The 15,406-nt window shown below is 68.7% G+C and overlaps 1 protein-coding gene across 1 annotated transcript; it reads right to left on the bottom strand.

Moving 5' to 3' along the window:
• Positions 1–1,064: 1,064 nt before the first annotated feature.
• Positions 1,065–12,368, bottom strand: CRYBG2 (crystallin beta-gamma domain containing 2). The gene is made up of 20 exons (XM_059868593.1): positions 12,219–12,368; positions 7,508–9,575; positions 6,858–6,905; positions 6,665–6,783; positions 6,246–6,465; positions 6,028–6,167; positions 5,817–5,943; positions 5,504–5,539; positions 5,267–5,394; positions 4,962–5,088; positions 4,536–4,678; positions 4,339–4,465; positions 4,217–4,249; positions 4,012–4,124; positions 3,801–3,930; positions 2,907–3,046; positions 2,648–2,771; positions 2,048–2,206; positions 1,576–1,735; positions 1,065–1,467 (listed from the first exon to the last, which is right to left on the bottom strand). The coding sequence occupies exons 2-20, from the start codon at positions 9,473–9,475 to the stop codon at positions 1,379–1,381; spliced, it is 4,131 nt and encodes a 1,376-aa protein (XP_059724576.1). The 5' UTR covers positions 9,476–9,575; positions 12,219–12,368; the 3' UTR covers positions 1,065–1,378.
• Between the last annotated feature and the right edge of the window lie 3,038 nt (positions 12,369–15,406).

Genomic DNA, 15,406 nt, shown 5'->3' on the forward strand with positions numbered 1-15,406 from the left:
CGCACCCCCGGGCTCGGGGGTCCCTCCTCCCGCTGCCCCTCGCTCCCAGCACGGGCGTTCCCCACTCCCCACCTCTTCTCCTTCTGCAGGGCAGTGCCCCGACACCTTCTCACCACTTCCTCACAGAGCAGAGGCCGCTCCCCACCCTCCACTTCCCCCTCATTTCTGAAAGCCCCGGCTTGGCAGCAGGGCAGCGATTCCAGGGAGAGCTCACTTCCCTCCCTGCCCTGGGCCAAGCCCAAAGCCAAGAGCTGGACTGTGGAGGGGACCTGCCGGGGGACAGACAGGAGGCTGTTTGTCCTGCCTGGGCTGGGGCAGTGTGGGCGCTGGCGTGCCCCCCTCCTTTTGCCCCCAGGACCATCCTGGGAGGGCTCTGGGGGCTTTCACCGCCCCGCTGCTGCTGGCAGGGATGTCTGACGCTGTTTTCTTTCCCAGTCCCTCTGCCAGGCGAAGGAGGAGACGGCCAAGGAGGAGGTGTCTCCCCAGAAGGATGCTGCCCCGAGCAACGCCACGGCCAGCAGCGGCGTGAGCCCGCCGGCCGCCAGCCCCCCGCTCCTGCCCGCGGCGCTGGGGGTGCTGGCGGCGCTGCTCCCGCACCTGCGCTGAGCCCGAGGCTCCCTGCAGCCCCCCGAGACCCTCCCCAGGACTGCACCGCCCCGTTCCTGCAGCGTCCCCCGGCCTCGGAGCGACCCCCGCGGAGCGGAGCAATAAACGCGCTGGTGCCGACCCGCAGGGCTCGTCTCCGCCTGCTGCCGGTTCGGTACCGGGGCTGCTGGGGGCCTGGGGGCGCAGCACCGGCCCCGTGCCGGGGCTTCAACCCTCGGGGCTGGGGGGGAGCAGGGCTGGGACCCCCGAGGGTGCGGTCCCCGCCTGTCCCCCGGGCGGTCCCCGAGCACGGCTTGGCCGGTGCCTCCCTCCTCAAAGTCCTTGGCCGCGGAGCTGCCGGTGCCCGTGGGCACTAGAGGGCACTGGGATCCCGTCCTGGCACCAGCATCGGGCCAGGGGCTGGCTGGGGGAACGGCCAGGCTGTGGGCACGACAAGGACAAGGACACCGACCAGCCAGGCAGGGCTGGCCCAGACAAGCTGGGCTGTATCTTACACACGTACATAAATACAGTTCGGGGGAAGAAACACCTGTGGGGAGGGGCCCTGCTGCTCTCCTCGGGCAGTGTCCATGGGATCCTGCAAGGACCGTGTTCAGGCCTCCTTGGAGGGAGGTGGGGTGGTCCCCCGTGATGGAGAGGCTGGTGCTCATCCTCCACCCAGCAGCTGGGGCAGAGGTGCTTGGGATGCAGCATGGCTGGGGTCTGAGGCCTCCTGCCCCAGTGTGGGGACGCTGGCAGAGTGTCCCCATCCTGCCCATGGCACCTCTGCCCCTCACAGCACCTGGATGTCCCAGATCTGCGTGGGTCGCTCCTCAGCCATGTCCCAGACGATGGCGTGGTCCCGGTCGTAGCTGCGGCCGCCTGCAGAGCGAGGGGGAGGTTTGGGGAGGGCAAGCCCCACTCCTGATGCAAACACCCCGTTTTGGGGCATCCCTGGGAAAGCAGGGATGTGCGGGGCTGAGGCCTCACCCTTGATGTCGAGGATCATGTCCTCGAACATCTGGCTGTGGATCCGTCCCCGGGAGTCCACGCTCCAGGTCTGCCGCGGCAGCCGCGTCTCGGACCAGAGCACGGCCTTGGCGCCCTTCCCGGCCGGCCCGATCACCTGCAGGCTCATGGCCGGGGCCACCTGCAGGGGACACGGCGGGATTGCCCTCTGGGCAGCTGCCTCTCTGCTGGAACGTGGGGGGGGCAGGAAGACCCCCTCAGCGAGAGGTGGGGGTGGTGAGGGTGGCAAAATCTCTGCAGGGAAGGCAGAGATGGCTTCACATCCTCAGGGGAGACTCGGGGAGGGGAATCACCAGATCTTTGGGATCAGGGGCTGGGAGAAGCTCTTATAAACCCCGGAAGATGGCTGTGGGGTGGGTAGCGCCCAACGGGAGCCCTGCCAGGGGCTGCCCAGGTCCCCGGGTGGCGCTGGCTGTCACAGCCGAGCCCTGACCTGGTTTTTGATCAGCCCGTCCTCGTAGTACCAGACGGAGCTGCTCTGCTCGCTCAGGCTGGAGACCACCACCCGCCCCGCCTTCATGTCCTCCACGTCGTCGGGGACCGAGAGGAAGAGCTGCAGCTCCCTGCTCCTGAGGTGGAAATAGACCCGTCTCTGCAAGAGAGGAGCCTGGCCTTGCACCCCAAACGCGGCTGCCCGCAGCTCTGGGAGGGAGGATCCTGCCCTCGGGGGCTTCTCCCCGTGGTCCTTCCCCCAGGAGGTCCCCACGTGTCCCCAGGGCGATGGCCGTGCCCGTGACCTGTCCCTGGCAGCTGGCACGGCTCACCACGCTGGGATGCCGTGGCTTTTACGAGGCGCTTGCCCACGGGGAGTGTTTCACCACAGAGGCGGCCACTCCCAGGGTGGGGGACAGGAATCTGTGGTGACAGCGCCGAGCTGGTGGCACCTTTCCCGTGTCAGAGCCCTCGGGCTGCTGCTCTCCAGCTCCCCCAGCCCGGGGCTGGCAGCTCTGTCTCCGTGTGAGCCCCGTGCCCCGGGGTTTGGGGTTCACCCCAGCAGGTGACACGGCCCTGTCCCCTCCCTGGTGCCCCTCACCTGGCGGATGGGGTAGAGGGACCCCACGTGCTGGAGCCCGCTGTAGGTCAGCCAGTTGGTGATCTCAGTGCAGTCCAGCAGCCACTGCCGCCCTCGGAAATCACCGTGCTCGCACAGCACCCAGCTGGGGGGACAGGGTGGCACAGGGCAGGTCACCCCGGGCGGGCAGGGGACACCCAGGGGGACAGGGTGGCACAGGGCAGGTCACCCCGGGCGGGCAGGGGACACCCAGGGGGACAGGGAACCGGGGCTCACTTACATCCCTCCTTTGACCCGCACAGACAGCACGTGGTTGTTGAAACCCTCGGCCTGGAGACTCCGCACCTCGGAGTTCAGCTCGATCTCCTTCCCCTCGAAACACTCCAGCCCGTGCAGGAAGATGGAGGGCTCCGAGAAAAACTGTGGGAACAGGGGGAGGTGAGGGTTCCTGGGGTGCAGAGCCAGAACTGGGGGTGCCCCTGAGAGGGGAAAAACATCCTGGGGGGATAAGGGAAGGGAAGGGAAGGGAAGGGAAGGGAAGGGAAGGGAAGGGAAGGGAAGGGAAGGGAAGGGAAGGGAAGGGAAGGGAAGGGAAGGGAAGGGAAGGGAAGGGAAGGGAAGGGAAGGGAAGGGAAGGGAAGGGAAGGGAAGGGAAGGGAAGGGAAGGGAAGGGAAGGGAAGGGAAGGGAAGGGAAGGGAAGGGAAGGGAAGGGAAGGGAAGGGAAGGGAAGGGAAGGGAAGGGAAGGGAAGGGAAGGGAAGGGAAGGGAAGGGAAGGGAAGGGAAGGGAAGGGAAGGGAAGGGAAGGGAAGGGAAGGGAAGGGAAGGGAAGGGAAGGGAAGGGAAGGGAAGGGAAGGGAAGGGAAGGGAAGGGAAGGGAAGGGAAGGGAAGGGAAGGGAAGGGAAGGGAAGGGAAGGGAAGGGAAGGGAAGGGAAGGGAAGGGAAGGGAAGGGAAGGGAAGGGAAGGGAAGGGAAGGGAAGGGAAGGGAAGGGAAGGGAAGGGAAGGGAAGGGAAGGGAAGGGAAGGGAAGGGAAGGGAAGGGAAGGGAAGGGAAGGGAAGGGAAGGGAAGGGAAGGGAAGGGAAGGGAAGGGAAGGGAAGGGAAGGGAAGGGAAGGGAAGGGAAGGGAAGGGAAGGGAAGGGAAGGGAAGGGAAGGGAAGGGAAGGGACTCACCAGGGGAACTTTCTTCAAGGAGCAGATGGCGGTGGAGCAGAGGCAGCCCATGGCACTGAGCGTGGGGTACTCGCCCTCGGACAGCACGTGCTGCTCCCCTGTGAAGTCCTGCCCGTCGAACAGGATCCAGCTGGTGGGGAGGAGCATTCCCGGGCTGACAGAGCCATCACGGAGGGCACCCCTCCCTCCCACAGCACCCCTGACACCCTACCTGCCCCCACGGACTCTGCAGGAGCGCGGGACGAAGGCTTTGGGCAGGGCCTCCTGGTCCTCCTCAAAGGCAACGTGATCCCCCAAGAAGTCGGGCTCTGAGAAAAGCAGGATCTGGGGAGGGGAGCACGGGGCTCGGTGAGGGGGCAAAGCATCACCACCCCCCACAAGAGGCTGCAGCCCCCTCCCCATCCAGCAGCCCTGACCTTGGAGACGAAGTGCAGGTTGTGTTCCCTGACCTGGAAGCAAGCAGAGCGGGGCTGGTGGGAGTGTGGCCGTGACACCCACGGGCCCGGGGGGTGCCATGAGGGGGTGGCTGTGCCCTCACCTGCAGGATGGGCTGTGCTGAGGCGATGTGACAGTCGGTGGCCCCCCAGTCCTCGCAGCTGCGGTACACGCCCTTCTCCAGGATGTACTGCTCGCCGGAGTAGTTGGGGCCCTCGTAGGCCACCCAGCTGCGGGGGGGAGGTGAGTGCTGGCCCATTCCCCTCCCCAGGCGCCCCCCGGGCCCCCTCCCCGACTCACACTCCGCTCAGCACGTGGATGGACTGCGTGACGCTGCCGTAGCCGGCCAGCCGCGTGTCGGGCAGCGCCTTGCTCAGCTCCACGCTCGCGCCCTCCTCGAAGTCCATGGCCTCAAACAGGACCAGCGCTGGGTCAGAGAAGTCCTGTGGGGAGAAGGAGCCCCCCCAAGCCCCATGGTCGCTCAGGGGAAGGGGCTGTGGGCCTGGCACACGCACAGCCGGGCTCCTTCCTGGCCTCAGGCACCCCCGGGAGGTGGGAGCTGCTGCCAAACCTTTGCTTGGATGATTTTGGGGGATCTCAGGCCTTGCCCGGCTGCCTGATGCAGGCAGGGACAGCTCCCTTTGGGGGTGAGGATGGGATGGGGGTGCCTGGCTCTCTCTGCCCACACCAAGTCCCTTCCCAAGCCCTTCCCATCCCGGCCCTCACCGTCCGGATCAGCCGCAGGGACACCAGCTCCTGGCTGTAGCCGCCCCACTGCCTCCAGTCCTGGTACTCCCCTTCCTCCAGCAGGTACTGGTGGCCACGGAAACCTTCCTTCTCGTAGCCAACCCAGCTGTGGCACAGACAGACACGGGCACTGAGGGCTCCAGAGGATTTCCACGTGCGGGAGCACGGGGGCACCATCCACAGCCTCTCCCCCACGTGCTCCAGAGCCATTCCACAGCCCTTCCCAGGGGTGGCCATCACCTTCCCAGCTGGGATGCCAGCCCTGCCCTCCCCGTGCCACTCACCAGCCACCCAGGACACGCAGGGAGCCCACGGTGGGCAGTGCTGGCTCAGGCAGGCGCTTCAGGTCGTAGATGTCTCTGCTGATGGTGAAGCTGCGGCCCTGAAAAGCTGCAGCCTCATAGATCAGCACCTGGGGACAGGTGAGAAAGGGGAGAAAGGTGAGGAAGGGACAAGGTGGGACGAGGATGGTCCCAGGGCAATCCCAGCCCAGGGTTCCCGGGAGCTGCCCCAGAGCTCACCTGTGGCTCACCAGGTCTCTCCACGACCGGGCAGCCCTGGAAGGAGAAGGAGCCCCAGTGAGGCTGTTGTGGCAGGAGCAGACCTTGCAGGGACATCTGCTGCCACCCTACAAAGCCTGAGCTGGTTTTTGGGTCATTTTCATTCAAGAAGCTCTTTTGAAGCTTTCCCTCACCCCCAACCCACAGGAGCACTTTCCAAAGCCACGCTTGGCCTCTTTCCACACCATGATCTCACTGATGGCAGCCAGGAGCTGCCAGAACTCACTCACACCTGGACACAGCCCTGGCAGCACACCCAGCAGCCTGCACTCACCAGCCTGATGGGATGCATGGAGCAGATGGATGGGTCCTTTGCTCCCCAAGCCTTTAAATTGGGGTACCCGCCCGGCTCCAGAACGTAGGGATCATCATCAAAGAAAGGCTTGGAGTAAAGCAGCCACCTGGGGAACGGGGAAAGGCGTCACACCCTGCTCCTGCCTGTGCCGGAGCCCACCCCGCAGCGCCCAGCCCCAGGGTCCCCTCACAGGCCCGAGTGGACGATGATGGAGGCGGCAGCCAGCGCCTGTCCCCGCTCGCGGGTGTCCTCGGCCGAGCCGCTGAACCGGAGCCGGGCGCCCTCGCCGTTCTCCTCCGCGAACAGGCTGATCTCGGGGGTGCGGTAATCCTGCGGGAACAGCGGCGGCGTTCGGGCCCCGCACCTCTGCTCGGAGGCGCTGGGGGCTCCGCGGGTCCCTGCACTCACCCGCACCACCCTCTTGAAGGAGCCGATGCGGAAGGGGCGGCTGCCGCGGGGCTGCGCGCTGGCCCCGCTGTCCCCGCTGTCCCCGCTGTCTCCGTTGTCCCCGCTGGCCCCGCTGGCCCCGCTGTCCCCGTACGCCGTCCAGGGGTTGTCGATCTCCACGTCCCCCTCGGCCAGGACGCACTTGCGCCCGCGGAACCGCGGCTTCTCGTACATCACCCACCTGCGAGCGGCGTGGGGGCGACACGGGGGAGATCCGGCGTTAGCGGAGCCCCGCGGGGGCCCCCGGGGCAGAGTGTGGGTGGGGACGGGCTGCCACCGCCCCGCTGGTAATGAGCACCGGCAGGACGGGCGCTCCCGAAGCCCGGGCTGCCCTCCCTCGGGGTCCTCTCCGCGCGTCCCTGCCCCGCCGCTGTCCCTACCCGCCGCGGATCACTCGGATGGAGATGGTGTGGGACAGCTCCCAGGACGTGGCGTCGGGGACGTCGTCCCAGATCTCCCGTTTCTGCCCCGCGAAGCCGGCGTCGGAGTAGAGGATGATCTGGGAAGGGGGACACGGGGGGAGTGCTGCCGCACCGCCCCGCGCCCCGGCCGGCCCCACCGCCCTCCCTGTACCTTGCCAGGTCTCGTGTTGATCTTCTCCAAGCCCTCCTTATCCTCCTGCTGTGAAGAGCCCAGGGGACGGGCGGGTGAGGAGCACGGGGAGACCTCGGCTGCAGCAGCCATCTCTGCCAGGCCCTCCCACCGCCCCGAGCAGCCACACCTCGAGCGTGCCTGCCCTGCTGGGGATCAGCCTCCCGTCTGGCCCCGACCCTCCTGTCACCTGCCCGGGACCCTCCCAGCAGCCGTGGTGGCACCCTCCCATCCCTTGACCTCTGATCCACCCATCCCAGTGTCCTCCCATCACCATCCCAGTGTCCTCCCATCCCCATCCCAGTGTCCTCCCATCACCATCCCAGTGCCCTCCCATCACTCATCCCAGTGTCCTTCCATCCCCATCCCAGTGTCCTCCCATCACCCATCCCAGTGTCCTCCCATCACCCATCCCAGTGTCCTCCCATCACCATCCCAGTGTCCTTCCATCCCCATCCCAGTGTCCTCCCATCCCCATCCCAGTGCCCTCCCATCACCCCATGGCCTCTCTGACCAGAGAGGAAGCACCAGCCACATTTTGGGAGCAGGGAAGGATGCTCCAGGGTTCAGCCCCCACCCCCTTCCCACACCCCCGGGGAAGGAGAGCATTCCCCAGTGCTGGATTCACTCACCAGAACAGGGCTGAGGCTCAGGGTCACGGTGCTCTCTGGCTCCTCGGCGACAGCAGGGACAGAGCCAGAGCTCAGGGCTTCCAGCATGGCCACCTCGGGGCCAGGATGGCCACCAGGGCCCAGCCCGTTGTGGTCCCTGAGGCAGGGTGAGTCTGAGCCCCCGTTGCCGTCGGGCGGCTCGAGCAGGGCGGCGCCGGGGGACACGAAGCGGCTGTAGAGCACGCTCTTGTCCAGGCGGGAGTAGGGCTTGCCCTCATCAGCTCCAGCTGCCCGCTGCTCCAAGAAGTGGGAGAGCAGCGCCATGCCCTTGAGGACGTTCCCTCGGAAGAGCACGCTCCTCTCGCCCGGGCCCCCGGCCGCCACTTTGGCGTTTTCATCCTCTCCCAGCGCCCCCAGGAGCGAGCCCCCCTCCACCCACCCCTCGCCCGCCACGCCGTCCCTGGGCACCGCACGGCGGCTCCTCGCGGCCGCCCGCTCCTCGGGGCTCAGGTAGGGGTTCTCGATCTCCTCCTCTTCCTCGGGGGGCTCCTGGGGCCGCCCCGGGGCCGGGCCCCGCTCCAGCAGCTCCCGCAGGGCCTGGGGCAGGGACAGGGCGGCGCGGGGGGCCACGCGGTGCTCGTGGATGGGCGGCAGGGCTGCGCAGCGCCCCAGCGCCGACGGGCGCGGCTGCCGCGGGGCCCTGGGCGCCTTCCGCATCTCCGAGGGCTCCATGTTCCGCAGCGTGTCCACGAAGATCTCCATGTCCACCAGCAGCTCGGGGTCCTCCTCGCTCGCGTCCGGGGGGCTCTCAGCCGGGGGCTCGGGGGCTGGGGGCTCGGTGGGGGGCTCTGGGATGCTCTCAGGCTCTTGGGCTGTGCCCTGGGGGTCTCCCATGGTCTCACCCCCCTCCAGCTCAATTTCAGCCTTTGCTGACGCCGCTGTTTCGGATGAAGGCTCTGGACCATCGCTCACCTCTGAGAGGGGGGTCTCGGGGGTGCTGGCGGCTCCCGGGGGGTTCTCTGTCCTCGCTGGCGTGGCTGGAATGGTGCCATCCACGTCTGCCACGCTTCCCTCACCCGTGCCAGCCGGAGCAGCCTGGCCAGCGGCGCCTGCCGAGGGGCACTGCAGGGAGCTGGTCACACTGCTCTGCGGGTCCCCGGGCCTGTCGCCGGCCCCCGGAGCTGCCTTCACCGGCGTGGGCTCGGCTTGTGCTGAGTCCTTCTCCTCGGGGGATCCCTCGGCCAGGAGCCCGGCGGCCTCTGCGCCGCCCGGCGAGCTCTCCCTGCCCACTGCGGCCACAGCAGAGCCGCTGCCCTCCTGCCTGGGGCTGTCCCGCTGCGCCCCGGCAGTGTCGTGTGTCCCGTTCGGAGCCCCCCGTGCCTCCGCCGGCCGCCGCTCGGGCCCGGCCGCGTCCCTGCCCGTCCGCAGCACGGTGACCTGCCGGGCCCTGGGCAGGGCAGGGCCGCGGCCGGCCTTGGTGGCGCACGGGCCACCGGGACCGTCCCCGGGAGCCCCCGCGGGACGCTCGGCGGGGCGGATGGGCAGGAGGGTGCCGTGCACGTAGCTCTCCCGGTGCACGGGCACCTCCGGGGAGGGGGAGCCGTCCCCGCCGGGCCCCCCCTTGCCCCGCTCGTCCTGGCGCCGGGGTCTCTGCGCCGGGGCATAGACCTGCGAGAAGATGGGGCCGTGCGCCGTGAAGTCCTTGAGGAGGCTGACGGAGGACGAGTGCTCCCGGTGGGTCGGGGCGGCGGGGCTGGAGCCCGTCTTCTCCACGATCTCCCTCTCCCAGGCCTGCAGCAGGAGGGACACGCGGGAGGGGCTCCCGTCCCGGCCCCGCGCGCTCCCGGGGCTCTCCAGGCGCCGCGACACCAGCGAGACCTTCTGGAAGCGGGACCTGCCCTCGGGAGCGGCCGCGGCTCCCTGCTTCATGCTGAGCTCCGCGCTGGAGATGAAGGCCCTGCTCTTGGTGTGCCGGAACGGCGGATCCATGCCGGGGGGCCGGGCAGGGGACGGTTCCAGCACCGCGCTCCCCGAACTCCCCGCGCTGCCGGGCTCAGCCCCCGCGGCCGCCACGCTGGGGCTGGCAGAGCTGCAGGGAGAGAAGGAGTGTCTGGGAGAGCTGAGAACAACCCCCCGCGGGAGCAGCCCTGGTCCCAAGGCAGGCCTTTAAACCCCCCAGCCCTCCCTCTGATCCCGAGGGACATTTTGGGAGCGCAGGAGGCGGCTTTGGGGCTCCTGGCGGTGCTCATGCGGGGTGTGGGGGGCTCCGTGGCCCCCTCTGCCTGGCCGTGCCAGCCCTGCTGTGTCCGGCAGGGCTGGTGGGAGCTCTGCCACGCACCGGGGTGGGCTGCGGGCTGTGGCAGAGCCTGGCGGGGCACAGGTGAGCCTGGCGGGGCACAGGTGAGCCTGGCGGGGCACAGGTGAGCGTGCAGAATGCTGCCGGGCCGTGCCGTGCCCCGAGCTGTGGGATGAGTCAGGCGGGCAGCAGGGCTGCGCCGAGTCAGCAAAAGCAGCAAACAAACAAGCCCAGAAAACAACAGGGAAGCTGCTCCGTGGGGGAAAGGCCTGGCTGGGATCGGGAGCAGGGCTGGGGTGCTCAGGAGGAGGTGGATTCCTGAGCAGCTTCATCCCCTGACCCTTCCCTGTGGCTGCGTGGGATTGCTGCGTCCTCCTCTGCAGCTCCACGGGCAGGAGGAAACGAACTGGAATAATGGTCCAGAGCTCACCCCTGACCTGAGATTGTCCCCAGCACGCAGCTCCACCTCCTGGCGTTGGCTGCTCAGGGTGGGCATGGCTCTGGTCCCCGGGGCTCAGGGCAGGGACAGGGACACACGTGCCACCGCAGCTTGGGGGGGTGTGCCACGCTGTGGCCGCATGCCTGCCCCAGAAAGGTTTTATTGCTGGTTTGGGGCTGGGAAGCAGCTGACACAGCAGGTGCTGGGAGGGAGCTGGCAGTGCACTCACGGCCCAGTATCTCCCAGTTAGGAGCTGTTCAGTGTCACCGCCCAGCTGGGGGCAGTGGCGGGGATGGGGATTTGGGGTCAGCCCGAGGACAGGCTGGGATTAAGGTCCCCATCCAGGAATGGGGACACCTCCCTGCACAAGTCGCAGGGCTGCTTTCCCTGGGGGACACCTCGGGAGAGGAGCTGATCCTGCAGCAGCCGGGTGGGACCAACCCAGCACCGGCAGGTTGGGTTTTCCCGGTCCCCAGGGGGATCGGGGGCCGGGGGCAGGCAGGGAAGTGCTGGGTACAGGCAGCTGCCTGCCCCTTCTGCCAGCCCGCCATGCGCCCTCCTGATCCTGCTCTCCCCGGCCCAGCAGGTCTTTCCAGAACAGATAGGAAGAGTTTGTGTCATTTCTCCGGAAGGCGATGAGACCTTGTCTGGGGCAGCCAGCACCGCTGGAGGCTGGGACCAGCCCGGGTGGGGCTGCACAGCCACATGGGCACAGCTGGGTCCCCAGGGCCACAGCTGGGTCCCCAGGGCCATGGCATCCACCACTGGAAGAGGGATGGATGCTCTGGCCGTGCCCGTGGCTGCAGGACAGCACGGGGACACAGAGACAGGGACAGGGACACTGGCTCCGTGCTGGGGGGAGGGGGACCTGCTGACTCAGCATCCTGCCTCTCACCTGGAGCTGCATTTCCAAAGATCTCCAGGTCTGTCTTTCCCATCCCACCCTAGCCCATCCCATCCCGTCCCTGCAGCTGGTGCCCCCCTTGGCCCCCCAGGTCCTGGGAAAGGAGCTCACCCAGAGCCCTGCTCTGCCCCTGCACCACACCTCTGCTGAAACAATTCCCTCTGCAGCGATGGGTCAAGGACACGAGGATGCAAGGACATGAGGACAAGACCCTGCAGCTCCCTGGTTGCCGCTGCCGGCCATCCCCGCCTGCCCGGACGTGCCAGGCTGCATCCAGCGCTGTTGCCACACCGGGGCACCCAGCACGGCTCTAATTAATCCCCTTTGGCCAAGCCACGCCGCTGACCTCGTTTGCTGCCTCCCATCACCCCAAAGGGTCCCCCAGCACCCAGGCCAAAGGAACGAGGTGCTGTTTAATATTCAGGAGAGACGGAGGGGCCGAGGGCGGCAGCTGCGGCTGCCTTTGAGCCGGTGACCACGGATTAAGCTGAGCCTCCGGCCACGTTGGGCTGAGCTCTGTCACCGCGGGGTGAGAGCGGACCTGCCACCTTCAGGAGAATCGGGGACCTGGGCTGGGTGGCTGCTGCACGGGCTGAGGTTCATGGGGAGGGCAGGGGAGCCCCCGGCCCCCCTCGCTGCCCCTGTCCTGCCGGGTCATGGCCAGCCGTGTGCCCGGCACGGGGGGGGGGGACAGCGGTGACAGGGGAGCCCCGCTGTCCCCTCAGCCCGGGTCGTGAGGCCAGCAGGCACGCAGGAGCCCCAGCTCACTCTGGCACCTCTTGGGATGCACTGTAGTGGCAGGAGTTGGATTACAGCCCCAGCAGCCCCCCAAATTCAGGGATTGAAGGTGAGAGGGTCAGAGCTGGGCTCAGCCCCCACCTGCCGGCCCCATCCCCCCCTCCCTGGCCAGCGCTGGTCCTGGGGAAGTCGGGACCCATCCCAGCACCTGCCCGGCCGGGGCTCGGCTCCAAGCACGGGGCAGCCCCCGCGGGTGGCAGCGGGACGGGAGCCCCGGTGCCCGAACCCCTTCCCTGCCAGCCCCCCGCCAGCCGGGCCGGCCCGGGCAGCGCCCGGTGCCCCGCGCCCCCCGTACCTGCCGGCCGAGGGTCCCGCCGTGCCGGCCGGGTTCTGAGCCGCGCCGTGCCGTGCCGTGCCGTGCCGTGCCGCGCCGAGCGGGCTCGCGGGGCTGCTCTCTGCACACCGCACAGCTGGGCGGACCGGCAGAGTCACCCTGAGCACCCAGCCCTGAGCACCCAGCCCTGGCGCAGCGGAGGTTTGGCATTCCTCAGGTGCTGACAGCCGGGGAGCCGGTCAGGCTGGTTCCAGACCCGGCTCCCCCGTTTCTTCCGACTCAGCAGTGCCGGGAGGGAGCCCGGCCGGCCTGGGTGGCTCTGGGCCCCCCCCCCGCTCTCTCCCACCACCCACCGAGTGAAGGGCGATGGGAACCTCGGATGGGACACCAGGGACCGCTTTGTCCCCGCGCCTCCGGCCAGCGCGGGGCTCCACCAGGGGCCGGGAGGGGGTTGGCAGGGTCCCAGCAGGGCGGTGAGGGGCTGGGGTCCGCAGGGCTGGGATCGCCCCGGTCAATCCTCGGGGATCCCACTCGGAGCCCCCAGCACTGCAGCGCGTTCCCGAGGGGCTCCGAATGCGGGGACATCCCCCAGGTCTCAGAGGGCTGGGGCTCTCCAGGGGCTTCACACGGGCTCGGGGAGGGGGTGGACATCACAGTAGCCCTGGGCCACCGCGGGAGACCTGACCCCGGGGCGCAGGGCCCCGTCCCGGCCGGGCTGGGAGCGCAGCCGGGCCAGCACCCGCCCCGTGTCCTCGCCCTGCCCTCCCGCGCCGCCCCAGCCCGCGGAGCCCGCTGCGGTGCCAGCCTCTGCCCGGGGCCACCACTCCCGGCTGCTGGCCCAGCCCAGGAGCCTCCCCGGCCACCGCCAGCCCGGCGCAGGTGGCCACAGCTCAGCCCTGCTGGGGCGCCCGGGGCCACCCAGCTCTGGGTGACACCGCTCACGTGCTGGGGAAACTGAGGCACGGCCGAGCTCCCTCTGCCGGGTTCTGGCCGGTCCCCGGTCCCCTCCCTGCCCTTGGCCGGGACTCCAAGGGTGGCTGAGCACCCAGGCGGGGACCGGCTGCCTGTCCTTGTGGCTCGGGCACGGGCTGTGCCCCCTGCATCCCCCCGGCGCTGGCAGGAGGGGCAGCCACGGGGTCCCGGCAGCCCCGGCCCGCTGGGGCTGGGTCAGTGCGGGTGCACGCGTGTGTTTGGCGTGTATCAGGGTGTGCCACGCTGTGCCAGGGTGGGTGTCCGTGCCGAGCCAACCCAGGCTCCAGCGGGAGTTCCCTTCACAGCCCCGCAGCGGCTGAGTCAGAGCTGGGGAGGGTCCCCCCGCAGCAAACCAGTTCCCCGGGCACTGGAGAAACTGGAGGGACACCGGGGCGAGCCTGGGCTTTGAGTCACTGTGTGCGAAGGGAGGGACACGGGACGGGGCACGCTGGGGACGGGCGGGGTCGGGCTCAGCCGCAGCTCCCGGCCGGGACACGGGGCAGGGGGGAGCCCCAGAGCGCCCCGAGTCCTCCCGGGGCTGCAGGGGCGTCCCGCGGTCATCGTCCCTCCAGGCGGGGGGAAATGGGAAGGTAGGAGTGGAAAAGGGAAAGGAAAAGGAAAAGGAAAAGGAAAAGGAAAAAAAGGAAAAGGAAAAGGACCCCGCCATGAGCCGTGTCCCCTCCCTCGCTGGACACGGGTGCCTGTCGCCGTTCCCAGCGGGACCCGGAGGGCTCTGCTCCGCTCTGCCCCAGCTGCAAAGCGTTTCCAGCTCTCAGCACCGGGGCGGGGCAGCCGCTGCTGCTGTTTGGAGGCAATGAGGGCGATGGGCCCTGGAGGCAGCAGCCAGCTCAGCTTCCTTGCGAGCACCCTGAGCAGGACTTTGAAGGGCGTCCTCCAGCCCCCCAAGAGAGATGAGAGCCCTGTTTGCCAGTGAGAGGAGGAAGATGCAGGAGAGGCCGGTGCCTGGGGAGGTGAGATTCAGCTGCTGAGGAGAGGCTGTGCCCTCCTGGCTCCCCCAAAACAATTTTCTCCCCCACTGCCTGGGTTTGCTGTTGGGGAAGCGAGGTCTGAGCAGGGCTGGGGGGATTTAAGGGGCAAGGGCAGACGTGTGAGCTCTGGGCTGGGGGGGTCTGCAGCCTCTGAGGAATATCCTTCAGCTATCGATTCCCCTTTATCAGGGAGCAGGAATATGTATGGGCTGATCAATCCCGCGCTGGAGCCGATCAATCAGCTGCTGCCCCGGGGGCTTCTATCAAAGGGAGCTGCCGAATTTGGGCACAGCCCATGGCTGCAGGCCAGGGGGCAGGGCTGTGACTATGCCCCTCTGCCCCCTGCCCTGCGGGCCGAGCCTGGCCCCGGGCAGCACCCTCAGGATCCTCCTCACCCCGCCCGTGCCGGTGCCAGTGCCCCGGGGAGCCCCGCTGGGCACGGCCACGCTCCATGCCCGGAGCTCCGGGGCACCCACAGCCCGCGAGGAGCCCCAGGGGAGCGTTTTTGGAGGGTGGGGAAGGCGCTGCCTGCTGAGGGCACCCTCGGGGGGCACGCCTGTGCCAGTGTCCCCCCAGCCCCGCGTTCCCAGCGCTGGGAGCATCCCTCAGTCCCGGCTGGGGAGCAGGGGGTGTGGGGGGCCAGGGAGGGGGAGGAGCAGCCCCGTGGCCTCCTGTATTGATTGCTCTGTAGCCAAAGGTCAGCGGCGAGCGTGGAAGGGTGGGGAGGAGGGAGGTGGGCTGCGAGGGGCTCGCTGCCAGCCCTGGGGCTGTGCCAGCCTCAGGCAGGGTGGGGTGGAGTGCCCAGCATGGGCACCCACCGCTCCCCCTCGTGCCTCAGTTTCCCCACCTGCAATGGGCTGGCAGGACTGGGCAGTGGCCACCAGGGTCCTGGGCTGGGTGGGTGGGGAAGGGGGCGCTGGGGGCTGGAGGGAAGGGTCTGTGCCCACAGGAGGGGGTGGAGGAAGGCTCGGAGAGGCTTGGAGGAGGTTTGTGCATCTGTGTGCAGCCAGGAGGGCTGTGCCTGCGGGGTGGGCAGGGAGAGGGATCAGTTTTCCTTGGCAGGAGCTCGGAGGCCGCTTTTGAGCTGGTCAGCTGTGACAGCGACAGCGCTGGAAGATGGTGCTGGAGCCTCAGCCCAGATAAGATCATTTTCCACGGCTCTTCAGGACCCTGGAGGGGCTTGCAGCACCCTGGGGACAGTGGTCCCCAACTCTGCCAGCGCTGTGACCCTCGTGCCCGGGTGCTGCC

Source organism: Haemorhous mexicanus, chromosome 27 (assembly GCF_027477595.1).
Source record: "Haemorhous mexicanus isolate bHaeMex1 chromosome 27, bHaeMex1.pri, whole genome shotgun sequence".
NCBI lineage: Eukaryota > Metazoa > Chordata > Aves > Passeriformes > Fringillidae > Haemorhous > Haemorhous mexicanus.